At 42.8% G+C, this 26,676-nt stretch overlaps 1 protein-coding gene across 3 annotated transcripts in view; it reads right to left on the bottom strand.

Annotated features, from left to right (window-relative positions):
• DPF3 (double PHD fingers 3) overlaps positions 1-26,676 on the bottom strand; it is a gene marked incomplete at both ends in the record, with an annotated part of 164,595 nt that overhangs the window by 80,730 nt on the left and 57,189 nt on the right. For 2 of the 3 annotated variants that reach the window (XM_082485083.1, XM_082485084.1), the window contains 2 exons: positions 6,060-6,167; positions 11,192-11,352. In XM_082485083.1, the coding sequence (XP_082341209.1) occupies positions 6,060-6,167; positions 11,192-11,352 (269 nt within the window). Of the gene's footprint in view, positions 1-6,030; positions 6,168-11,191; positions 11,353-26,676 lie in introns of all 3 variants that reach the window. The other variant, XM_082485082.1, reaches the window with a different exon arrangement.

Here is a 26,676-nt window from a genome sequence, read left to right as displayed (position 1 = left end):
AAATTTAAAAAATCCTAAAATCGGTGATATTTTAAAGTACTAAAGAATATATTATAAAAGACGAGGAGAGTTATTTTAAGAGCTAAAGTACTTAAGAATGCAGAAGTGCTTGAAAAAAAAGCAGATTTTAAAAAACAGTTTAATGTCAAGATTTTGGAGGGAAGACAGCAAAAGACACAGAGTTGATAACAGGCTATTAAACTTCATCTTACATGAGGAATCTAGACCACGTCACCAGAGAACAAAGTTGCTCCTGTCTGACGGCTGTCATGTCATATCTGCCCCAAATCTAGGTTTCATGACCATAAATGTTTATAAAAGTCATGAACAATTCAAAAAGCTAAAATACACCCTACACAAAAGTATCTTTGGTAAAGTCACATCTACAAAAACCTGTCAGAAGTCTGAACAATCAATACATTGATATTATAGCCCCCTTCAGGAATATCGTATCCAATTCATCTGAATTTTACAGAAGTACTCTTATTTGGCACCAGAATTATTCCGCCAGTTTTGATCCTAAGACAGTCTTAATGGATCGTAAAGAGGAGCCACCAGCAGGTTTGACAATAGAACAGAAACCTAACCTTTAATCACAGATAAGTTTCCAGATATGTTAAATGGCAGCAAAACTTTTTTGTTAAGAAAAAATGTGCCTTTCCTTACAGTGTTTATAGTGAAACGACACTGCTGTCTTGTAGTACTGAACAAGAATCAACATGTGATTGTGTAGAAATTGCTGAAATTGAAAGTGAAACTAGTCAAGATTAATTGGCCTATCTGAGAAAAATTATAAAAGGAAATTCTCATGACATTAGTGTTTTGAATTATTTTTAGACTCTAATATCTTTGAGTGACACTGGACATAGCAACCAGTGAAAGAAAAAAGAATATGGAACTCAGCAGAACTGAGCTCTTTCTGTGTTCTTGGGTGCGATTTCCAGCTCTACCACAAACCTTCAGTTAAACCCTCATAGAAGTAGTTTATTATCTTTGTAGCTCATTTCTCCATTTTGGAATTGAAGTATTTCCTGTACTATATTTTGTATATTTGGACTATACAAATATATGTATTTGTATATATAGTAAAATATATACTACATATACATACATACATACACTATATATGCATATATACAACTATATATAAAAATACACTGTATAGTTGTATATATCAGTATACATTGGTATACGTTGGTTTTAATGATCAGACTAGGTGATCTTACAGGTCTTTTCCAATGTAGGAGATTCTGTGAGATATGACTACGTGTTTGTGTATATATATTTGTATATATAGGACTATAGCAGAGAGTATAAAAAGCCTTCACAATGACCCCCATGATGATCTAACATGCTGCTTGAATCTCTAGATGCTATCATATAAATGATACTAATGCTAATTCTGTCCTTTGCTTTTTCATTTCATCTTAACTTTATCTTGCTGAAGTGCCCGATCTTAAAAAGCAATGACCTCCAGAGGCATGCTGAGCATCTTCCACAAGAGCTGGGGCACTCACCTCTTCCCAGGAAAAACACAGTATCTTGTACAATCAGACACAGTCTCTACATGGTAAATTGAGATGGTTGAAAGAGATAATAGCTTATGTGTAAGGATTCTGTTCATTCATCCACAAGCACACTATATCCCATATGTCAAATTAAAACCAGATCAGGCATTGTTTAAATGGCACCTAAAAATCTGTTAGCAGTACTTGCCTCAAACAATTCTACCGTGGTTTGTCATAGCAAATGAAAAATACTTTTGTTTACTTTCACCTCTTCAACAGCTGGTTATAAAAAAAAAGTCATTTCTGTAGTTCAGCTGAACAGCAGACTGCCCAGAGATAAGTAACAGGACAGACATTAGCACAGGACACCAGCTCATTCTTATCAGAGTAGCAGCACACACAAACTCTACTCCACACCCTCCAAGTGGGTGGGAAGGCTGCCTGTTGTGAGACCTCACTGTTGGCTTTCAGTCCAGAACCAAAGGACAGCACTGAATTGAGACAAAAGCTTTCCAGTTGTATTCTTTACACTCACATAGCATGTGAAATAAAAGCTCTGTGTATATGTATGTACATGTCTATATTTAGCCGTCTTGTAAAACTGAAGTAGGACACGACCAGTTTAAATTCCACCAGAGTTTTTGGCTGTACACACCCTGTCTGTTCTCATCTGCATAGTTGCAAAGCTTGGGTAATACCTGACTGTCAGCAGGGTTTCCTGTAGGTAATACCACTTCCACAATATTGATACCTGACCCAACACAATCATAATATCACCCAGTACCACAAAACCATTATGTATATAGGTCAGGGAGCAATTAAAATTTCAAGGGGCCTTGGGTGTAACTGGGGATCTCGCTTCTATTTCCAACCCTCATCTTTCCAGCTGCTCCGATATTACTGAGGGCTGGAACCTTCACGGCCCCTGCAGTTCAGGTGCTGGTAGGAGAGTTGGCAATTCTCCTTCTTCTCCCATTCCTCTGGAAGAAGAGGCTACCCACCCCAGTCCAACCCTCTCCCCTCACCCATCCCAGACTTACAGACCTCCCATGCACAGGACCTCTGCTCTGCTCTTGCTCTTTTCCTGGACAGAAGGAGAACTGCCAGCTGAGGAGTGAGTGTGGAAGCACGAGCTGCTTCCAGCCTTCCCACTGCTCCACACTGAAGTGCCGTGCAAATACCAGTTCTGCAGAGAATCAGGATTGCCCACACTTGGTTGAAGAGAAGCCTCGTTTCATGAATATTATGAGAGTATCAACACCTAATAACTTTAGCAATCCGTACCTAGAAAATCACAGTATTGGCAACATGTCAATATATTGCCCATGACTGGGGATTTGTTTCCAATCTATACCACCGTTCATATGACTCTTGACTGTTACACTATAATGACTCATGTAACAGCTCATATCCATCACAATGATGAAAACTTGGCTGCACTTGAGCCATAATGCTTGGTTCTGATGATATGAATGTACCATTGAAAGATGAAGACCAGCCCATGTGAAAGTAAATGTCAGGAATACTTAGTGTAAATCCTAAAGGTCTGGTAATAATACTGACTGTATTGTCACCAAAGCAGTTACCATAAGTAAGATTTGGCAACACTTTATTTCTATCATATATCTATTGGATAGGCTGCTGGATGAGCTGGAGGATGTTTAGAAATAGTATTAACATGAACATTGCCAGACCCTCGATCAAACAACTTTACTAGATCAAGCTATGCACATAACTCCGAGTACAGCAGCAGAGGAAAACAGACATCTAAAGGCTGCATCAGAAATGTCTATTCCAGTGTTCTGATCTTTACAACTTTGGCTGCAACTATTCTTAAAAACAAACGCGTCCACTTGAAACCAAATAAAAGCAACAGACCAGGACAATAAAAGCACCATGTTCCATTAAGAAGCAAGTAGCAACTGACCCCAGGAAAAACATTATAGTGCACTTGCATTTTACAAAAAACAGGAGACCATTTGAGCATGATTATTTTCTTCATGAGGTTTCGGTATTACCAAATTCGAAACACTCAGTCAGCTGTCTCATGCACTACCTAAATCTGCAAGGTACCAACATTGCAAAAGCAGGTTTTAACTATAAATGCTATATTATTACCAAGTGATTTATTACACCCTTGCACTGCTAGCAAGGTAATAGTTTGATTCTACTTACTGACCAGCTGCTGACTAGCTACGACTTACTGAAACAAAAATCCTAGGTCTATGTGTCTCCTGAATTATGCAGAAGTCTGGAACTTCTAGATACAGCTTATCACTACAATAAGCCACTCCAAAAACCGAGGTGCAGTCCAAGCAAGTATCCACACCCTTTGATGCTGATCCCACTGTCTGCTGGATTGGCAACTTCAGGAGCTAAGCTCCCCTTCTGTGTTTGTTACAGTGGCAGTCTTACTAGGAGTACTTCTAAACAGTTCAGAAACATAGAACACAATAAAACTAAAGTTTAGCCCTAATTTGTTGTAGAATTGCATTGCTTGCATATGTTATATAACATACAACCAACTCAACAGCCTCCTATATAAAAATCAGCTACGCGCATATTAACCCAGCACAAGCACTCTCTAGCTGCTGAGAACAGCTCTAAGCCATGACTAGGGTGTCCAAGCCCTAGGTGGAGGGAAGGTATGGAATATTTAGATTAGATTTCTTCCAAATTTATTTTAGATGTCCTACAGTTGTCATCTGTGTGCTTCTTAAGGAATCTTAAACTGCCACATCTTTGCCTGCCCTGCACAGTCATCTAGTGTTTAACTGAGGAACAAAGAGGTCACCATAAGGTAGGTTCCTAGGTTCAGCATCAGGCTTTACCACAGCATCCCCCTCCAAAATGTACAGTATTTCTGCTGTCCATGTTGAAAATACATTGCACTATCTTTTTCTCAAATTTTCAAAAGCTACCTTTAGATGGAGATCCAATGTTTTCCACAGGTTTTATACTTTTAAAGAGATGGGAAAAATCCCATTTTGGCCAGTGAGTCTATTCTGGATATGCACAGACGGAGTGAAATTATTTTGTGATGTAACTGATAAGGAAAGTTAATCACTAGATAGAAATTGGTTGGAAAATAGATTTAAATGGCAGAGCAATATAAATTGCCTTATTTGGCTGCCACTGGCAATGCAACAAAAGTAGCACTCCTGAGATGCAGAAGAGATGTTTATAGCAGGGAAAACAACACAGAGACAGACATGCTGAGGTCTCTTTATCTGATAACTTTGTGGTAATTGCCTTTCATGCCCTGTGGCATGTAGGATGCACTAATTTGGCATTCAGTGAGTACAGCAAAGAAGCATAATGCAAACAAAGAAGAGTCAAACTCCACCACTGCTTTACCTTACTAAATTACCGTGTTTGCATCATCACAAAGTCTGAGGCAGACATTTCTATGGGCCAATATCAACCTCTTCCTAGAGTCCAGTCTCATTTCCATCATTGTAACCATTTTTTTCTGACTGGCTCTGCTGTGAGGTCTCGTTCTATTTGCTGGCTGAGATTTTGCCCTTGGTTTGAACTCCAACTGGGTGGTTACAGGCATTTCTTCTTCTTGTCCAACTGCTTGCTGACTTCTCCTGTATTGAAGGTAGGGAACCTTCAAAAACGGTTTCTGCCAAAATCAACATAAATTTTGCCTCTGATTTCACTGGGTTTAGAAATTGTCCCTATTGCCCCTTCCTGTCTCTTCACCAACTACTGCATAGAAGTGAAGTCATCAGTACTGCTGAGCGTAACTCATTTCCCAGACACCTTCTTCTGTCAAACAGGTTTTTTAAATATTCTTAATTTACATTTGGGGGTTTTCTCCTGTATTTTCTATACTGACAGTGTCTCGCCTCTGAAAAACCACATACAGCTGTGAGTACGTGTGTTACCTCTTTCTCATAAAAGCTGACCCCCAAAGACGGCAAGCATCTACTTTATAGTCACTCATTCAGCATCCAGACTTATCACTTCATATAGTTTAATTGTGGGGGAAGCGTACCAAGGACAAGAAGAATGAAAGAATGGACTACGGTACACATACAGGCATACACACATATACAAATGTGGAATATGCTCACTAATTTTTACTATTTGCCGTTTATAATCTGGTCACACCCATGGTCCCCAGCCCCATTATAAAAAATCTTATCAGTGTACTGTTCCACACACAGAGCAGTCTTTTTCACAAAGATTAGGCGGCAGATGCCAGAGTGAGATTTTGTATTAGTAACACACTGAGGCAATAATTAGTAATGCATTGATCCTTTACATCCTTATGAACTTGCTAATAGAGGCCAGGATTCACCCCTATGGAAGGTAAATTCAGATCCCGTTGCATTCAATACAAGTTGTACACGTTTTTGCAAGGGACAGTTGAGTGCAGAGGGTTGGGTGGTTATTGTTAGAACAAATCGAGTAAGATGCAACAGATGCAAAGAGAAATGGTTGGAGAGGGGCAAAGATAAAGTCCAAAGGTCTAAATGCCAGGTTTGCATGTATGCTAGCTGCTCTGCAGCACAGGAGAGAGAGAGGCAAACAAATACTTACCAGGTTTAATTTCCAGCAGCTTCAGCCTGGAATCCTCAGGGGGATGCAAACGCCTCTTTTTGCGCCAGCAACGTGCTGGGTACGTGTACAGCTGACCTGGGGCCAGGCCTGAAGATTAAAGGCAAAAAATAAATGTAATCATATTTCAGTTTGTACACCACAAGCACTGTCTCTAACATCTTTGTTCTTGCCCTTCCAGCGTCTCCTCGTTGGACAGTTCAGTCCTGCAAATAGTGAGGCAGAACTATGCACTCAAGGCATTCAGTGCTCCTGAGGCTCCTCAGCACCTCTTGGGATCAGGCCTACAGAGAATCTAGGTCTCGCTTATAGACTTCACTCAGCTCACTGAAACCAGAGCTGCACATAAATAATTTGTGATTTCTTCAGGGTAAATAGAATTTCAGACTCTCCTGGGTCACAGGGGCAATGCCTCCTCCATAGGCAGAGAAGGCCCCATGGGAGACGAGAGATGAAGTTCCGACATGCAAATCATAAGGCCCTGATGCACAGGGCAGCTCAGAAAATTTGTGTCTTCCAAGTGAGAGCAAACCAAGATCCATGAGGTCTGGCTATTTGGACTCTGTATTTTTGCTTAAATTCTGGAGTTTTGTTTGAAGACAGATTCTTCATTCTGATTATTACTTCCTCATGTCAACATCCTGAATGAGGGAGGAGATACAGCAGTAATGTTTATATTACAGCATGCTCCATTGAATCACATTTGGCATTGCTGGCTTCTGAGCTGACCTGGCTCTCCTGGCAGACACCCCTTAGCCAACATTAAAGCTATGCTTTGCTTGCTTGTATTCAGAAAGCAGCAGGGCTTCGTGCGTGCATCACTACTAGGGACACAGAAGCACACTGCCAAGTGCTTCAAAGTATCCTCAACTGCCCCAGATACTCATGACACTCAGAAATACCCAACAAGACACAGAAAAGTTGGAAGAATGCCATTCTCTCCCTTGCTTCCCCTGCCCCCTCCATCCACCAAATCTGCTTTGACTCTTCTGTTCTTGTGCTGTTGCTGTTAGTCTTGAAGGGGATACAGAGCGCAATTGCAATTCCAGACTCATTGCCCTTAGAAAACAGGTAAGACCACATAAGACAGAGGACAGGAGTGGTCGTACCATCTCTGACGCTGTACCAGTAGTGAACAGCTGGACAACATCGAGGTGGTGCCAGTAAAGCAGAACAGCTCAAGGGCAGCAGGATGGCCCACGTTCTCAGCCATCCCTTCTGAAGCAGCCAGGAAAGTATACCAGCTTGGGAACAAAACTGACTCACTGAACCAAATGAGGATAATGAGAAAAAAAAAACCTCTGTTACTTGGGGGAAAACATCCCCAAAACATCACAACAAAATTATTCACCTCAACAGAATGGGCTAATCAAATTCTGCAAGTGAAGCCTAAGCTCCTGGTTTGAAATATTTCAACTGTTGAGAATGCCAGTTCAGATCCCAGCACTTTCCACCAACTTCCAAGACCTTGGTGCATAAACAGAGCACCTACAGCACACTGCCTGGGTATGGCCGAGTGATGGAGTATTCACAGAGATCCTGGCTGTACCAGGGGCACAGAGCGCTACCAAACTGGGACTTTTCACACCTACCTTTCATTGCTGCACAGCTTGCTGGGCATTACGCCCACCCCAAGAAGGACACATTTCAGAGTGGGGCACTTGGGAGTGGTTTGTGAATAAAAATGTGAATAACTAGCACTTCTGCAGTGTTTGGACATGCTTCTTCATGGCACTTTGCAAACATTAGCCACTGCAAACAATTGCTATTATGATGAGGTGGGTTGTGCCTGGCTCTGATGTGAGTCATTAAAGAGGTGGAGGTAAGAAGCCTCACCCTTTCACAGCAGGTCCTGTGCAAGAACTTGCTCACAACATTGAAATGGCAGTTGCTAGAGCAAAGCAATAGGACAGAGAATCAGCCCTCCATTGGACAGGCCTCCACAGAGGAGTCATTTGAATGAAATAAGCACCACAGCTTTGAGCATTTGTCCCAGATGGAGAGGAGCAAGGATCTGCTGCAGTTTTGGGGGAGTATCTGTTAATGTGGGTTCAATTATTGAGCACCCTTATATGATTAGCAGTTCTGGATTCAGCCAGGACAGTGAAAGCCAAAAACAAAGACTGAAAGCCCAACAAGAAACAAAGCAGGTATCCTTGAAAAGAGAGAGATGGGAAAGCCTCTTCCCTAGAAGACCTACAGCCCACTCCAGGTGGCAGATAGATCAATAAGAGACGGATGATCCAACATCCACCTCTGCACCCCTTGAGGTAAGTTCTCTGTTCCTATTCACAATACCCTTGCTCATTAATATGCAGCCGTCCAATGAACTTAAAATATACACCACACCTTCACTTGATCCAAACCCATCAAATGCTACCTTCTGTTCTCCACCCTGACCCCATCTGTCACTGCGCTGGCTCATGTGAAGTGTGGATCTTTGGTTTACACAGAGGAGGAACAACAAGGAAAGGATCAATTCTGAACTTTGAATCCAGCCCCTCCACAGCTGACCTTGCAGTGCATATGGAAATAATGCACATACAGGTCTTACTGTCTTCAGTCCTGGCTCGGTTGTCTCTCCCTCTGGTGCCTTATAGGGCAACCAGAGAAAGTTCCAACCATTTGCTTATAGAGGAAATAGCAGAACCTGCAGTGAGTTATGTTGTTTATCTCATTAGTGTAGGAGAGCCATAACTCAAAGCTGTGTGAAAGGCCGGGGGAGGAGGGGAAAAGGAGGGAGTTATGTGCAGTACTGTGTGAAATTAACCCTGAACTGTTTATCATGAGATGCATTTTTCTGACTCCTTTAACAAAGACGACAGCAAGAAACCAGGTTAATAGGCTGAGATCCTGACTCTCCTCTCTGGTTTTCAAGCCCTTTGTGAGTGAAAAGAGGTCCTGAAGCTTTGCCATTTGTCTTTATACAGTTTTTCAGGTTAGGGATAGTAAATGGCAGTGAACACAGCACCCAAGACAGACACCAGGGTGGTTGGCAGAGAATTTTCAGAGACCTTCAGTATGGGCATAAATGCATTGTGTACAGCCTGAAAACAGGCATGCTAAAACTGTTAAAGGGATACTTTGACCCACCATACTACTACAAGAAATAGATGATGCAAAGAGACCCAAGGGAGCACTAAATGGGCTAATAAAAATCAAGAAAGAAGAGAGCAAATATGGGGGAGGAGGGCTGCTTAATTTCGCACTGATTATTCTAATTCAGAATAACAAAGGCATTAGATTTGGTGGCCGATACAGATGCAGGAGGCTTGTTTCACTTAAGACTCTCTGTGAAGAATGTTCCACCATTAGTACCCTCTGCAGCCCTGCAAGAGAATGCCACTGATCCTCTTTTACAGGGTAACCTCCCAGAGTTCACTATCAGAAGTGAGGAAAGATTTGCACAGTGAATTTGCTCAAGGTAATCCAGAGAACTTGTGGCTGAGAAAGGCAAAGTGTTAAGACCTCTTGGTCCTGGTGTGATGCCATAAGACTGTTACAATGATGTCTTCTGTAACTGTGGAGACACCAATGAGACCCATACAAGACTACCTATGTCCATCTTTGTAGCAGATGCTCTTGCCAAAACATTACCTGTGGATATAGTGGATGTATACCTGCTTATGACTGCGTTCAAAAGGATAAAAATAGCAGCACGTTACTCATAACCAGATGCTACAAGAACAGAAATTCTTTGGGTAAACGGATTAGCTAAAAGAAGAAAAAAAAAAAAAAAGAAAAAGGAAAGCTAGTTTTGCCAAAGCATAATCTCTAAGGAATGGGGAATTTTCTGAAACAAAAACCCAACTGTGGTCATGAAGCAACCTATAAAAGAAGGGTTAGCCCAGAACCTCAGACAACTCCCAGCTTGTAAACCACATTCAGCGGTCCCAGATTATCCCAGTAGTTTTGGCAGCTGAAACATTCTCAGGGTATTTTTAACACTGATAAAACACCTGTTGTCTCCTGCACCAGAAGTGGCTGCATTTTACTACAGAGTGAGTTTTCTGATAGTACTGCAAGAAAATACTAAGTCTACTTTGGATATTTTAGAAACAGGAGCAGTGCAAGGATCCTTCCCTCAGTATATCGTAGGAAAGAGAGAGGGATAGTTTCAGCTAAGCATTCTTCAGTGGTGGCAATTGGTTTCCCTCCCCCAGGAGAGGAGGGAAATATCCTACGTGTTCCTCCCACTTGCAAACTGGCCAGGGGAGGAGGTAAGAGCAGGCTGCACCTTTCCATAATTCCAGATCTGGAGTTTTGTGGGGTTTTTCAGTATGGTTTACAGTAACTGGCATGTGTACCCTAGCCCCCTCCCTGCCTGAATTCTCTGGTCTGCACTGAAAAAAAAAAACCAAAAAAAGAAACTCAGTTTGGTGCTGCCAAAAAACCTGTCCCCTGAGCTAATGGTGGGTCAGATACTGAGACATACTCTAGCCATACTCTAGCAAAATTCCCACTGGGGTTCAGGAGAACTTCTGTCTAAGTAACATCTCCAGTCTTTGAACTGGTGACTGTCCTTTGTGTTTCAAACAGGGATTTCAGATGGATTTACTCTAACAAAGGAAAGACTGACCAAAATCTAAAAAATAGCAGTGTTCTTTTACCTTGAGTTTCACTTAGCTTTGGAACAGCCATTAGTCAAAGCTTTTTAAGGACATATACCAACTTCTTTCTGCACCTGAGGAAACTGCAGCTCCAGAACTGATATTCAAGTAACTTGTCCTATATTTTACCCCAGCTTTATATCCTTCCCAATATAATTCCTTATTTTCCGCATTCATCTGAGAAAATTCCACCTCCATCTCTCCACCCTGAAGATAATTCTAGTTCTGCTTAGAGCAGGACATTGTGTCTTCTGCTACAGACTGGGATCAATAGCATTAAAAGAGCTACAATGATGCAGCCTTAGAAACTACCATGTCAGGCACTTCTCTGAGTAGAGAGAATAATTAGGATGAGCTCTCTGCAGTTACCGAAGGAAATCCCCTGCAGGCACAGAGGTTTAGGCAGCTTCTCTTCTGTGTGGCCTGTAGCAGGTTTGAGCTCCTATTAATTAAACCCCATGAGGGCTCCACGGCCAGCCCTCCATACATGCACATGCTACCAACCTGGTCCCCTGTGCCTCTTCTCCATCCAGATGTAGCAGTTGTTTTGAGCTACCCCAGTTTGCGAATCCAGGAAGGGAAGGCGGACACTTCGCTCAGCACACAGCCGGGAGTTGTAGCTGCGACAGTGCTCAATTGCTTCTTTGTAGAACTGGTCCCCGAGTCTGCCAAAAGAGACAGGGCAGAGAGTAAGAAAGATTGCATTGCCCCCTCAAACAAGACTAGGAAAAAGAGGACATAAGGTTAGTTTAAAAATGGACAAGCAGAAAAACTTTCCCTGAACACGTGCAAAGCTTGCTGACACAAGACACTGCTGAAGCAGATCATGCAGAAAGTGCCACCAAAAGATCAGACTCTCAGCAACTGGACACAGATCTTTTCAGTAGTGGTATAGCTACTGAATGAACAAATGATGCTACCACACTGGCCCATGACCCTGGGTTAGGCAACATATACACCACGGTGATCTCATTCTATTGTTTCTCTTCCCCCATAGTTTGTCCAGCAAATTTGGCAAACCAGTCATTTCAATCTCATGTTACAGCAGCTCCTGCAGTATATTTTGAGCAACCAGAAAGCCAGCCAAAGTTTAGAAGAACTTCGCTCCAGCATTTCTAGTGTCAGAAAGACCATAAGATCAAAGGACATAGTCCTCATATTGTGTGCTTCTGAGGCATGAAAACACACCCCTTAACAACTAGGGCCATGTCTGCAACAGACTAGACATTTTGTCATAACCCTTCCAGAGTTTTCCACAGTCAAGCCTGAGGCACCAACAGTAGCAGGCTACGACAATGACTGGTAAGATCCAGCATGGCTAATGCTGCTTTCCTCTGGAGCTCAGTGGGAGGAACAGTTCTAAAGCCAATGTCACTTATTTCATAAATAACTATTTGTTCAAAAATCTTGTAGAATCTTCACCTTCCCTTGAGAAAGGTTTAAAAACTTTGCCTGCCGGAGATTACTAAAATCCTCCCTCCAAATTTTTCTAAACAGGGAAAAGCATCAAAGTAGAGCTACCCTGAGGACACAGAGCAGCTGTCATATTGGAGCATTGCAAAGTAGGTGGGCCACGCTGCTGAACCTCATTCTTGATCTATTGTCAAGGTGAAATTCAGTCGTGACATGAATAAGCTACCCATTAGGGGTAAGTTCATTAGAAAATAGGAGTAGAATGATGTATAGCATAACTTGCTCTGATTCTGATATTCATTAGTGTGCAAAAAGAGTACAGCATGCACAGCAAGGGAGCCGAAGGGATGCATGCACAGAGATAAAAGAGGCTCCCTTTCCTGTTCTATTAGTCGTTTTCTGCGCTACCCTCTTCCGTAGGCACAATTGGCATTTTAAAAGTATATTCCTCTTGCACACCTCTGAATGTTAAATCAGTGCAAATTGCTCTGTTTTACCATCTGTGTCTTTTTTCTGACTCGCCACTTTTAAGCCACTCCTCGGTTGCAGCTTATCACCTAGGTAAGAGCCATGCTCTTTTCCCCTGGGTTGTACTGGACCAATAGGGGACAACAGTTGACAATAGGGGACAACGCTGACAGGGGCCAACAGCAGAGGCTCAGGGAAGAACACAAGAGCAGGGCAAATACAGAGGGAGGTGCCTCTAGTTCCCCCTTCTCACTTCTGATTATCAGAACTTAACTTCCCCAAGCCTCAGGTTACCCAATGGTGGGGGATACTATGTTTAATAGACCCTGATGAATCTTTCTTCCATGAATTTATCCAACCACCTCTTCAATCCACTTTTTTTTTTCATACCTAAAACGCTGTGGGGTGATGAGTTCCACAGCTGAAATATGATTCTTGTGAAAAAAGAAAAAAAAAAGCTTTCCTTATCTTGTTTTAAGCCATATCTCAATTATTTACAATTACAAGTCTGTAAGTCTCTCACAAAGCTTCCACCGGGTCATTTCTCTAATGAGCAGTGGGTATCCAGCATGCCAAGCCCCTGGATGTGGAACGAGCACCGTAGCTGGATGCTGGAGCCCACCAGCTTCTTGCTGCTTTCTGCTTTCTGCCACTCTGACTTCAGCCACTGCATTTCAAAGTGTCCCCAAGGGAGAGAAGGGGGCAGTCCTCCACAAGCAGGAGTTGCACATCAGTACATCCTTCGGCTACAGAGACTTTCTAAGGGTTGTTCAGCAGTTTGGTGCAGCAGTGAGTGTCTGTGTGACTGCGGTGCCTCACAGCCCTGTTCCCTGCACGCTGATCACCAGGTCCTGGGCAGCAGCTGGTGCGGGGATCTTTGCAGGGCAGCTGAAGGAGAGAGCTCTCTAGACTGTACAAGTGAGCAGAGGGCAGAGCCATGGGCAAAGCGCGTAAAGCAGGATCCCTCTGGACACTGAATCCCCTACATTGACCTCAAAGCCCTTTTTCCATAAAAAGGCAAGGGGGGAGGGACGGGGAGCAGAGGAGAAAGGAAAAGATAAGCTGCACTACTATACAAAGAATGTGACTACGAAGAAATGAAAGCTTATTAAAAGCTGTAATTAAAGTTGTACACTTGTGTAATCAAAGTCAGTAACAAGGAGACTCCAGTTGATCAAAGATTAACAGCTCCTTCCACAAACACTTGAGCTTCCACAAAACTATGTCAGATTCCCCCTGTATTAAGCCAGGGATGCTCACTAACTCCAAGGAGTTTACTGGAAGGAAAAGCACAGCTGTGTGACAACAAACTGCAACCACTGCATAGGTTTTCTTCATGCTAAAAATTACTCCATTCATTAGAATATGCACACCACAAAGCAGCTGTATTAACAAAAACAATACTTCACAGCAACCCAGATATAGGATCTAGCTGGAGATGACCTCAGTTTCCACCTTCTTCTAAGACTGAAAATAACTATAAAACTTAGAATGTTAAATATTTGGCTTTAAATGACATTGTCAAGTAGGGTGTAAGGTTAAATTTCAAATTTTTCTAAGAGGGAGAAAAGCAATTTTGAGATCCTAGTAGCATGGAAGCTACCAAGTTAATGGGTCAAATTCACTCTTGACACAATCTTGTAGTCTGGCTGTTTCATTACATTTATTTTAAATATTTTAAATATGCATCTTTTGCCTTAAAGAAAAATAATCATTTATGAGAAGCATTTAGTCACCTTCATAGTTTAAGAAAGGTTGCCTTGGCTCCACAGCAAGTATGATCAAAAACCCCAGCGCCTAAGTATTCACTGGGAAGGTATTCAGATACTGGGACCTTGAGGGCTTGCCCTGACTTCAATTATAAATGGATTTTTTTTTAAAGTGACAAATAATCAAATATAGGAAAGTAAAGAAACAATATTTTCTTATGAAAGTCCTATCTCGGTGGAAAACTACTTCCCTGCAATCCTTTTGGGTGGTTGGGTGGTTGTTTGGTTGGTTTGTTTTACTGTTAGTCTTCACTGGAGTGACTTTGACTCGTTCCAAATCTCAGTTAATTTTTTTAAGGAACTTTAGAGATATTTTTTTCTTTTTTTTCAGTGCTACATATCTAAACACAGCATATTTTATCTTATGCAGGAAAAACAGAAAGTATTATTAGAATTGGGGCAAAAAAGGGAAAGTACAGTCCTATTGGGCTCATCACCACAGAGTCACGGAGGTGGGACAAATCCCAGCCCTCTCCCAGGAGATTTACAATGGAGCTGGAGAACACACAAGGGAGGGAATAAGACTGGAGGGCACATGAGCGCAAATGAAACTCAAACAGATAGGCTGAGTTTGAGCAAGTGAGATACAAGAAAAGAAAAAATAAACGGACCACATTAATAGTAAAAAGTGTATCGTATGTCAGAAAGATTAATTATCTGATGTTACATGCTTGATAATTTTCTCAAGCTGTGTTGCTATGGAATACTTACACTTCATCTCCTGAAAAAATATCTGTAAAAACTATGGGGAATTTCTGCATTATTTTTATGAAAAGTATGTATGAGTCAGTGCTGTGCTGTGACTGACTGCAAGGGTCGATTCTTCCCTTTGGACATGGGAGTGAAAGGTCACATAGACTTGTCTAGATTGATATTAATGACACAAAACCATCAGCATATGCATAGATTTCAAAGATGCTGGGGAAAAAAAAGTCAAGGAGCAGACATGAACAACTGCTGGCCAAGGAAGGCAAATCATACTGAAAGCAGCACAACTGGAAATGGAGAATAAAGTTGTCAGCACACTGCAAAAAGCATGCAGGCGCTCAGTGCAGGGCCACAGGTGAAATCCCAGATGCCTGGGACAGACAGGGCGGTGACACTGCTGGCATACACGTAGGCTTTACATTTACATTCCAGCCCGAGGACACTAAAATAACCCAGTTCTGGCTGACTCACAAAAGCTCCCTGGCTTGGAAAAGAACAACCCATGCTATTACAACCTTCTGCAAGGCTGCATAAGAGGGGTATATGTCTAGTAGGAGTTAGAGGCTCTTTTTTGGTGAAAAGGGGCAGGACTGAAACTAAACAGCAGGCTTGGAGCAGCAGAAGCGCAGCGTGAAAGGGGAGGTGAGCACTCTGAAAGCACCACCAGCCCCGTGCGTCCTGGGACAGCGACATGAGGCTGGTGCAATTCTATACAGCCTTGCAGGTAGGCACTGGCATGAGAGCGTACACCACAACGGAGGATCAGACCCTGTGGCTTTCATGAGGTCACTGTCCTTTTAAGCGTTAAGTAACTGAGGTTTTCTATCATGGAATCAGGTCAGCTAATAACAAAGTCAGGGAAGAACAACGCTTCCCTTCTCTCAACCTTTGCCTGCCTGCTCTAACTAGACCATAGGTTTTCTGAGCAGACTCTGACTTACTACTTTTCTCTACAGTACCTAGTGCCATGACTCCTCTGTCTAGGCATGCCTTAAATGAAAAAAAAAAAAAAACCAACAAGAACTGGCCTGGTTTATAAGCCTATGAGTTAGCAACAAGGACCAAGAGTCTGGCTTCACTCCAGCTGCTTCAGGAAGTTCATTTCTCTGCTGACAAGGGATCCTGATGGGCCCTGAAAGCAGCGAAGCAGGTCTTTACCACTACTTTCCAGCCCGTCCTGCAGAGTCCCAGCTATTCAAGTGCACTACACCTTTTACAAAAGCTACAAAATGGGCAGAATCTAGTGGACCCTTCCTGCAGTGCCTATCATATTTCAAGTAAGGATCCAGAGAAGGAGAGCACTCATTGAAGACATAGAAGCAGTCAAGCTCAACCATGATTACAGGTCCACATCACCCCTGGAAAACTTGTATAACAAAGAACCAGTCCTCTTTAAGCGCAGCTCTGAAATTTCCACCAGATCCTCTGAGTGTGAATCCAGATTGTCTCCAGTTCCTGAGGCCAGGCCCCTTTCTAGTCATTTCCCTCTAAAACCATGCTCACTACATGACTAGGCAAGTAAAAAGCTGATAGCACAGAAAGAAATGACTAATCATGCAACAGAAAGCAACAGACTTTTCCTTCTGAAGTTCGCAATGATCTCCAGCCATGATTAAAAATGTGGGACTCGCTCTCCTCAAGACCACGGAGTTTTCATTTACTGTACTTTTAGCCTCTAGTCTTATATTTTAGATCATTTGATACTGTGAGGAACACTGAGGACAACTCAAGAAGACATTTTAAATCAGAAATTGTTTTTCAGCAGCACTGCCATCCAGTTCCAAAGTGGACAAGATCTGAGAAGTGGTGGGAAACAAGTGATGCAACATGGCTTCAGAAGAGGCTCTGCACTCTCCTTTTGGAGACATTCATGAATGAGTCTGGAAATGAAGCACCAGTGGGGTCTCGGGCCTTCTCACAAAGATGGACAGAGACTAAGAAATCATGCAGATGCTATCTGAGCTATCAGCTGCCCGTGACACTGCAGACAAAGAGGCACAGCTTGACCAACCGCATGTCTTGGCAAGTGCTGACAAAACTGCACAGAGCTGGCTACACTCGTTCCTCTCCAGCAGATCCCAGGAGGCCTCTGACAGGCGGCTGCTCCTCCTCTTCATGAGCCTTGACATGAAGAATGCCACAGGGCTCAGTTCTTCCACCACTTCTATTTAATATCTATGCAAAACCTCCAGGGAATACGATGAAGTATATGGGCAGCAATGCCAGCCATTACGTTGATGACACGCAGCTTTATGTATGTTTTCCCCCTCATGCAGACGGCACTCTCCCAAATCTCTCAGTGTTGAAAGCAAGGGTAGCATGGCTGGCAAAGGCTGAAGTCAGAAGAGATCATAGTGATGCTGGCTGGAAGAGGGAAATGTTACAAACTATGAGCTAACGTTGTATATGATTCAAAGACAGACACTAATGTGGACAATCTAATAGACACAATCATCAAAAGGGCCTTCCTCTCTCTCTCTCTGTCCCCCTGCCTCTCCACCCTCCAGTCAGCATAATTCTCTTTCCAAGCAGTGGTCTGGCTTCTATGTGTTTTTCACACTTGGGCTGGCCTACGAGTCTCCACCTTAGACTAGACAAGCAACAAAGACAGAGCTATCACAAAGTAAGTCAAAGAGATCAGTAGTCCCCCGCCTGTCCTCGTCCCACTTTCCTCATGCACTCTGAAACACCACTGGTTTTCACAAAGGGCACAGTAAGCTAGGTTCAAGCCGCTTGAACAGCTGCTTCTACTTTCTAGACCCAGAACAGCAGATGCAACTGGAAAACTGTGCTTAACAGAGCCCTGTGTCACCAGACTCCTGCAGCGCCTTTGGACAGCAGACCTCCGGCTCCAGAGCATCTTCCCGGAAGACATAAAGTATTCTGTTCTGCTCATCCTCACATTACATTGCAGGATGCTAACACCACATTCATCAAAAGATCGAAGTAAAGGAAAATATGACATATTCAAGAGTATCAGACCACTATTAAGCATTAAACAAAAAAGGACCAGCTGGGCCCCTCCTTTGGCTGTACTCTCTGGAACCTCTAGTCTATAGGCAGCTCCTAAACGCTACAATCATGCACCCTTTGCGACTGCAGAGAGGTAGGATATTGAGAATCAACAGAAATACAGAATGGCTTTCCTGACGTTAGGCGAAGCCTAACAGATTGCTTAAAATCCTACCACAAACTCCAAGGGCAAGCCAGAAAGTGTAGGAATGTGCAGATTCAGTTTTCTCGTAATGGTCAGTTGTGTCTGTCCCTGCACGGCATCTTCTAATGATGTAAGGGGTGTGAACGTGAGCAAAGGCAAAACAGGATTTCCAGATGGGCTACAGAATGACTCAAACTTTCTGGGCTTTCAGTTTTTTAACATAAACTTGGCAGCTTTGTAAAGACTCACAAACACACATCTATCCTAGACTCTCCAAGAGCCAGAGTCATTGAGACATCTACTTCATTTCTACACATATTGAACAATTTCACTTGATGCACAAAAAAGAGGCCTGTATAACTTCCCCCAGCATGGAAGTCAGAGAAAAAATATGGCTAGCAGAACTGTTTCAGTAGTAGATAGAGTACACAAATCAGACCACAAAGCAGTACACAGCTGCAAACAGAGACAGTGTTGCTGGAGCAGCAATGATCGACAGGTAAATGAAAGGAAAGGTTTGCGAGGAGAGTTAATGCCTTTCATTGGAAGAACTCATACAGCCAGGTTAAAATAGACAAGCTTTCAAGCACTTGTTCAAAAGTACTGTGCCAGGTGCATAGGCCGTATGTGGCGCGAGAGATTAGGAGCCATCAGAGAGCTGATGACAAGTTCCTGAGTCAGCACTGGCACAGCCCAGACATTACAGCAGTCAAGGAGATGCCCTGAGCTACGAGTCTAGGTTGAATCCTAGATCAGTGAAAGAGCAATGTGAGATTTTCCAGCACCTTCCTCAGAGCCCCCAGCATTAGGCCATCCCCTGTGTGTAGAAGGGCAAAGGAATCCCCTTTTGCCCGGGTATTTATCAGCAGACTTCCCCTGGTGAGTTGGAAATCCCTACTGGCTATTTGTGGCTAGAACCGCCAGGCTTCTCACTGCTTGAATCACGGTGCGATGCTGAATCATAACAGAGAACCCAGCCTCACAGAGTGAGCTAAATTCCCTACTCTGGAAACAGTCTTAGACTGTAATTTAATCCAGTGGGAAACTACAGGTATCATCTCATGCAAAAGTCTGTCTCTGGAGAAAAATGACAAAAAATAGGCATAGCTTACAATTTGGGGAAAATTGATCTGATTAGCCCCATCTTCACAAGTACTGTGGAAGTATGAGAGCTCTGCCAGCATTTCCATTTAAAGAAAAGAAACAGCAGCACAAGTTAACACTGCCAAGAAGAGTGTGGTACATCAGGGTATTTCACTGACAGCAGCCTGCAGGCCAAATCTGGCTTTCAGGGTCAAGAGCTGCTGCCATCTTTGTGCAGGAAGAAGGACCACACCTGGAGGTGTTCCTCTTCCTGCAGCTCTGCATGGCCTTGTGCAAGGCCTGCAGCAACATTCCCAGCTCTCAAAGCCAAAAAAGTAGGATCGCTATACCCATCTTTCTCTGCAGTCAACACGCAGAGTTGTTGGCTAGATACAACAGGCATCTGTGTATGGTACAAGAAGATGTGGGCTTAGATGAGGTATTTCAGAAGATTAATTTCTCGTCCTCATTCAAATATACTGGACTGTGAGCAATTATACTACGGTTCTTGTGGTAATTTGTCCACTTCTCCTCTTACTTTTCCTCGATTTCCATGGAGAAGCAGCAGTTTCCCTGCCATACACTAGGCCACCTAAGGTGTTTCCAGAGACAGACATTGCATACAATCTCTATTAGACTCAGCACAGTGACCAATTAGGTTAATCTCAGAGGCAGACTCCTTGGGGATATCTCAGAGCATCTACTCTTGCTCAGGCCAGAGTTTCTGTTTTAAAGAGATGCAGCATCATCCAATTAAATGAACAACAGGTGCAAAAGGTAAAAACCTAGACCTCTTCTGTATCTGAGGACAGCAGTCAGAATTCAGCTTGGTCCTAACCTCCCCCAAAAGGTCAAAAATTCTCTCCAATTACTAAAGGAATGAACTAATGAAAATTTCAGCAAAAATATTAGATTGGACATGACAACATTCAAGAGACTTTTTTTATATATATTTTTAAAGAAGCATCTCAAGCTGCTGGGGCTTGGGGTCACCAGAAGTCTGTTTCGCTTAGTGCAATCATAGCCTTAGGGGACAGATGTAGTCAAAGACAAAGTCTATGCATTCAACTCCCTCATTCCTGATTTCCCACAGTGGACCTATCTTTTGCATTCCTACATCCAGGAGAGAGGTAGATTAGTAAAAAATGTAATCTTTCGCCCAAGCTGGCACTGGGAAGCCAGCAAACCAGAGTTTCACAAATGACTCTGCTGTGACTTCTTTTGTAGCTTTAACAGTTCCCCTGTAGAACACAACTAGCACCCTACACTTACCTCACTAATAAATTATCTGCATTACTTTAGGCGCTGTCTATACTAAGAGATGCTCAGATCATAAACAGACATCCTCTCCTAGTTCTAGCTGTGCTGGCTAAAAATATCACCTATTCCCTCCCACCCTGCTGCTTTTCACTGCTTGTGTCCTACAGCTTACTGCTCCCACACCTCCCGCCAGTAGCAATACTTGCGCGAGAGCTCCCTGATCTACTTCAGGCAAGGCCGTTTGATCTGCTTGAGCAAACCCAGCTGACATTGCCTGGAGGAGCTGAGGGCAAGCTCACAAACCCCCTTCTGCCACCAGAGGTAGTCTCCAGCAGTAAAACCAGCTTGGGTTAGTCTTCAAGTAGCACACTTGTTTGCTTGCAATGGAAAAAGCTTGTCCACACCATCAGTGGCGACAGCTAAGTCAGTCAGTCAGCACAGCCCTCTTGGGAGACACTGTGTATACAAATGGAAGGAGTTTTTCCCCTACCACCAGAGTTACATCATCGGCCCAACAGCCAGTTAAGCTGACAAGAGCATTCCTTTTCATGTGTCTATATGCATCTCATCTTTCATGAAGCCATGTATCTCCATCAGATCTCAACAGGCAGTGAGATGCCAGGAAAGAGCATGAGGGTTTTGCATGCTTTTAGCCATGTCAGAGTCATAACTGTCCAAGCTCTACAGCACAGAGCTGGTCTGAATGACCTCTGTTAGCCCTCTTGGAAGTTCCCAGGCTGGGATTTCCCCTGCACCTTGTGAAGTTATTTTGTAGACCAATATACAGTGCAATACAATCCAGATGGCAGAATTTAGAAGACATTGAAATAAACATGCAAGTAGAAAAGTAGTAGAAATGCTCCTAAATGGCAGGCAAGCTTCCCCATCACACAGAACTGTAATTACTTAAATATTTTAGGTACGTCCTGTCCTTTGATAGAAAGAGTTAGTGAGCTCACACTATTCTGCTGACTGGCCTCTTTTGTAGGAACCTTGTATCTCCTGCTGCAAAGGAAATCCCGCTACAGGAAACAATCCATTTTGCTCAGGTGAAAATGATCACACAAGTAGCAAAGCAGAGATTTATATAGATCTAGAATAGAACCATATAATTATTAGAGCTTACTTTGCCTCTGAGGTCAGCCTTGGAAAAAAAAATCAGCTATAGCCAATACTTTAAAGTCACTAATCTTGAGTGGGTAGCACTTTCAGTTCCTCAGTCACAATACATACGACAAATAGAATGCACATGTAAGAAAACACAAAAATGTACTCTACCCAGTCAATAATTATTAACCATAAAAAACACAATGGGAAATCATACTTTCTGTTCTCTACAAAGACATCTCAAGCCTAGACAATTAAGGTTATGTTTCTTTGAGTTATTATTTCTCTTGAATACACAGGAACAATCATTCTGTTACTTGTATAAATCTACCGACCTCAGCAGACGTACAGCAGGAATATACATGCTACACAGGGGAATTCCCGAGAGGACTGTGAATTAGATTTCCTTTTCTCACCTCCTTCCCCCAGTTCTACCCGCAAATGAAAGTAGGGCAGATTACGGGCATTCCTCTGCTGAAGTATCATTATTACTCCTCAAAAAGCAACAGTAAAAGTTAGAAGTAAGAGGTGAAACAGATGCACTGTGTCCTCCAACACATCATCGCCCAGTTCCCTCAGCATAAAGAATGCTCTGTATGGACAGCACACTTGAACTAACTCGAAGGTCTAGGAACAGGATCTTCTGCACCTGGAGCACATCCCATGGGAGCAGAGAAAACCATCACTGTAAATACACACATTGCTTTAAATCTGAGGAGTGATGTTTCAAACACCTGTGATCTTGTTTCTGCATATACTTACACAACATATAAGAGGAACTCTTTTATAAAGTCAAGAAAAAGCACTTGCCACAACTAGCTTTCAGAAACTCAAATACCTGGTGGTTGTTCCCCTATACACCAACTTTCCTTGCATGTATTTTTCTTCTGGCTTGCCTCCTGTTCTCAGCACCACCTTAACCCAAGTATCAGATTGAGGTGATTATCCCTGTAGAACAGTTAAAGCAAATAGAAAAGCCTTGTAATTCACTTAGCAATTAGAAAAGCTTGCAGAAGTGTGTTGCTGCAATTATCACTGCACAATAAAGATCCTCTCTTCTGCTCGAAAAACTTACTCTTTTGGCAAGTTTCACTACTCTTAAAGACTCCAGTTGTTTAATGTATATCCCAATCATCATAGGGCAGATCTCAGCTCCATCTTTGGCCCTGTGTGTTCACTGGTGTCTTCAAAGGCTCATGATGAAACCCTGCCCGCAACCAAGCATCAGGTCCCAGTTCTGCAAAGCACTTCATTGAGTGTGCAGGTCCCCTTCAATTCAAAGTTAGGCAGATACTTGAATGTCTTGCTTGAACAGAGATGGCAGCTGAACAGGCAGCACATGCTTCAGTGCACTTTTAGAATGAGGTCTTAGAAACAGGTACACGTGGGCAAGCCTGTCCAGGTCAGTTTATCATGTTTTCCCAGCTGGAACTAGCCAGAGCTAACACATTACTTCCATTTTCTTTCTGGGATGTAATACAGTGCAGTAGCTAAAGCTGTAGGTCACAAAAGTGTAATCTAGGGATCATGAGACAGTCATTAATCAATCAACCAGTGGAAATAGGAGCCGGGTAGATATCATTATCTCTACATTACAGATGAGACACAGAGAGTTTGCATAGCAAAGCCACAGAGAAAGAGAAGGCACTTTTCTCATTTCCCAGTTTTGCTCCATCTTTTCTTCTGAAATTTGTTTTTTCACTCTTCAAGATTTCCTTTCCCAACAGAAATCCAGCAATTTTCTTCATTCAGAGGCAAAGCTGATTCCATGTCATCCCTGAAAGCTAGTTGAAGCTGTTCTATACAAAAATCAGTTAAAGATATACATGAGCAACCTTCCTTTTTTCCAGACATGCTGTAAAAGCTACCTGAACACTGCGGTGACAATGACAATGACAAGCGAAGACAATGACTAAACAAGAATTTGGACATGGAACCAAAATGCATACTGAGTATCCACTTGTCTGCACCCCCATTAGTACAGAATGGAGACGAGCAACACAGTGGTCTATAAAGAGGACCAGGAGAAGATTGACAAGTAACTGAAGGAAAAGAACTGAGGGAGTCAACTGTCAGAGCAAGGAGAGGTTACAGAAAAAACAAGAGAGAGAGGTTAGCCCGTTGCCCTGGAGTAATGGCTAGCCTTTAACACATGGCCTCTGTTCCTGTCAGTATTTCTTCTTGGACAGGTTATCTCAGGAATTTATGCTTTCCAATAATTACCTTTCAGAAGGGTCTCACTTATCTTGCAAGAGGAATCCAACAGTAACCTGACCTGCATTGTTCACGCAATCGCCATCCACCCCCCTCTAACCTTTCATCCCATCTCTCAAAGCAAAAGCAAGCAGTTCTTCCCAGACTTCCAGTGCTGCATCAGCAAGGGCTGGAAAAGTTGACAAAAATAAGAGTTTTAATGCTTAATGCTACACAAACATTGATGAGTTTATGAGCAAAAGCAGTAAAATATTACCAACAGGTAAAAATACCTCCTGTAGTAATGTTATATTACCCAGAACTGAAGGATGAATGCTGGTCTTGCACCACCAAAAGAAGCACTTTTACCTGAGTGTAAGTTTTATTATTTTATTGCAGCAGACCTCAGAGCCAGTCAAGTATTGGTTTTAATAAATTTTGGGACTCGCAGGGCCCTTTATTTAAGGTCTCTTCCTGTTGCCCTCCTAATCTACCTTTCTTCCACTACATGAATTGCTTTTCTTCTTGAAACATCAGAGCCAAAGGGAAGCTTTTGCTTTTGGCATTCACTCCAAAGCCATTTCAGATGAACTTGTCCATCTCTGCTAAAGTATATGTTATTACACTCAGTGTAATTATACTCTCATTCATGCTCAGATTAAGGCCCTCCCAGGTTGGCTTTTTGTGTAAGGGACTCCATTACATCCTGTACAAACTGATGGGCACTGATTTATTCCCAGTACCATGGCTGGGACAGGGAAAAGGATGCTTATTTTCTATTCTGGATGTAACAAGACAGTCAGTAATCATAAGGAAATACTTCATCGTGAAGGTCTGAGAAAGTATCAGGCCTGACACAAGGAGTAAAAAGTCATATAACAACCTACATAAGACCCTCTCATCAGTCCAGAAATGTATGGTCAGGGCACATGGACCATCAAATCTCTGTTGCAGCGCGGATTGCAGCCACTTCAGACAGGTATCCAGAGGAATCTCTTTCTCTCTCTTTTTCCTACATTAGCCACACAAGTAACTTGGCCTGCGAGAACATCCATGCCTCACTCTGCCTGCATTATTTTAAAGCAGTCACATATTGCTTTCAGACCCGTGAGAACTTTGGACCAACGCACCCACTCTCCCTGGCATTCCCATACTCCCATCTGAACAGGACTGTACCACAAGAAAGAGTTTGATGTGGGGAGAGCATAAGGGGGAGGGCAAGAGAAAGCTGCACTTCCCTCATTAAACTTCAATAGGTGCCTAGGCCCAGAAATGCTGCACTACCCTTTGGATTTATGTTCCCCAATTAACACAAATCACAGCATAAAGTTTTCTCTTTCTGTTTTGAAGGGGGAGGAAGAGGAGAAAAACCACATTCCAAGCATTTGGCACAATAAACTTACCCAGCTATCCTCTGGGAACAAAAAGGGAGGGAAAAAAAGGCTTGTCACCACACAATTTAAAACAACCCATCTTTGCTGGCTCCACTCTGTCTCAGGGGTATATCCAAGTCTTAGCCCCCACCCATTAGGGCTGCAGGCCCAAAGCACTTGACATTCATCAGGAGAAGCAAAACAGCTCCAAGGCAATGGAAGGGGGAAGAGGAGAGTCCCTCCACGGGGAGTTGAGAAAGGAAGAAAATGGAAGGATCTGCAAAAAGATCACAACATAAGGAGGGGACGGATGTCTTCTGCTTCTGAGGACCATCACAGACAGATGAATCATCTTGGTGTAGTTGCTGCTAAGCACAAAGCAGGCAGGTAAATGTCTCCTCTGCCCTCAACTGGGGGTTCTCCGTTGTGGTTAACTTAGGAACTGCTACCATTTGACAGCAACATTGTTGTCCCTATCACATGCACAACATAATGACTATGTCCTTTCTCTCCAAACGAACACTCCCCCCTTCTTCTCCCCAAAGAGAACTGCAAGCCATATGCACTGAATACTAAAAAAATCTCATCATCTTTGGTGAGAGTTATGAGACAAAAGCCCTTCAGATATTCTTTCTGTGGAGTTTTTTTGTAACATACCCTAAACAGTTACACACTGAATCTTTCTCAGCATAAAGAGAAAGACTAGGAGATAGCACATCACTCAGTAACACACAAGACATTTTCACAGAAGTCAGAAAATAACCTAATGTATTACATAGCTCAACAATGCTCAACTTGAGTTCCTTAAAACATCACCTGTGGGTTCTGGAGTAATCAGTAGGCTTACAGAGCTTCTCTTTGCTCAACAAACAAGAAGGCTCAGCCAATATTTCAAAGCACCTGAGAGCGTTCTTTACTCTTTGATGTAGTCAAAGAGAGAGGCAGAAAGATGGAGAGATGGGAAGCAACTCTTTTTACCAGCAGTCAGAAACACAGAAAACAACTGCAGATTTCTACAAGCTAATCATGGTGTGATGATCTGACACTGCACTAAGGCATCTGCTCACAGCTTACCATCAATATGCAAAAGTAATGACAAAGGATCAAAACCAGCACATCCCAGCACAGCATCAGGTTAACACACCCTGGTGATTATGTTGCTTCCTCTCAGTCCATTCAAGAATCAAACTTTTCAGGTTTGACTATCACTGATCTATAGTGTTGCGTATACACAGACAGATTGCGTATACTTACAAATGAATCACTGATACATTGATTCTTGTTCATAAGGCTGCCATGAATGACTTTGAATATTATACTTTGGAGGAGCTATAGGAACTCATGTTTGGTTTTTGAATGCAAAGAATGCCTGGTGTTTATTTGACATTTTATGTGTTTAGGTACAATCTTTTCCAGGTTGTTCTTGTTCTGGGGGCAATGAAGAGCTGAGTGATCTCT

The sequence above is a fragment of the Vanellus vanellus genome (assembly GCF_965231255.1).
Source record: "Vanellus vanellus genome assembly, chromosome: 6".
Taxonomy (NCBI): domain Eukaryota; kingdom Metazoa; phylum Chordata; class Aves; order Charadriiformes; family Charadriidae; genus Vanellus; species Vanellus vanellus.
This window is presented reverse-complemented; position numbering and strand designations above follow the sequence as displayed.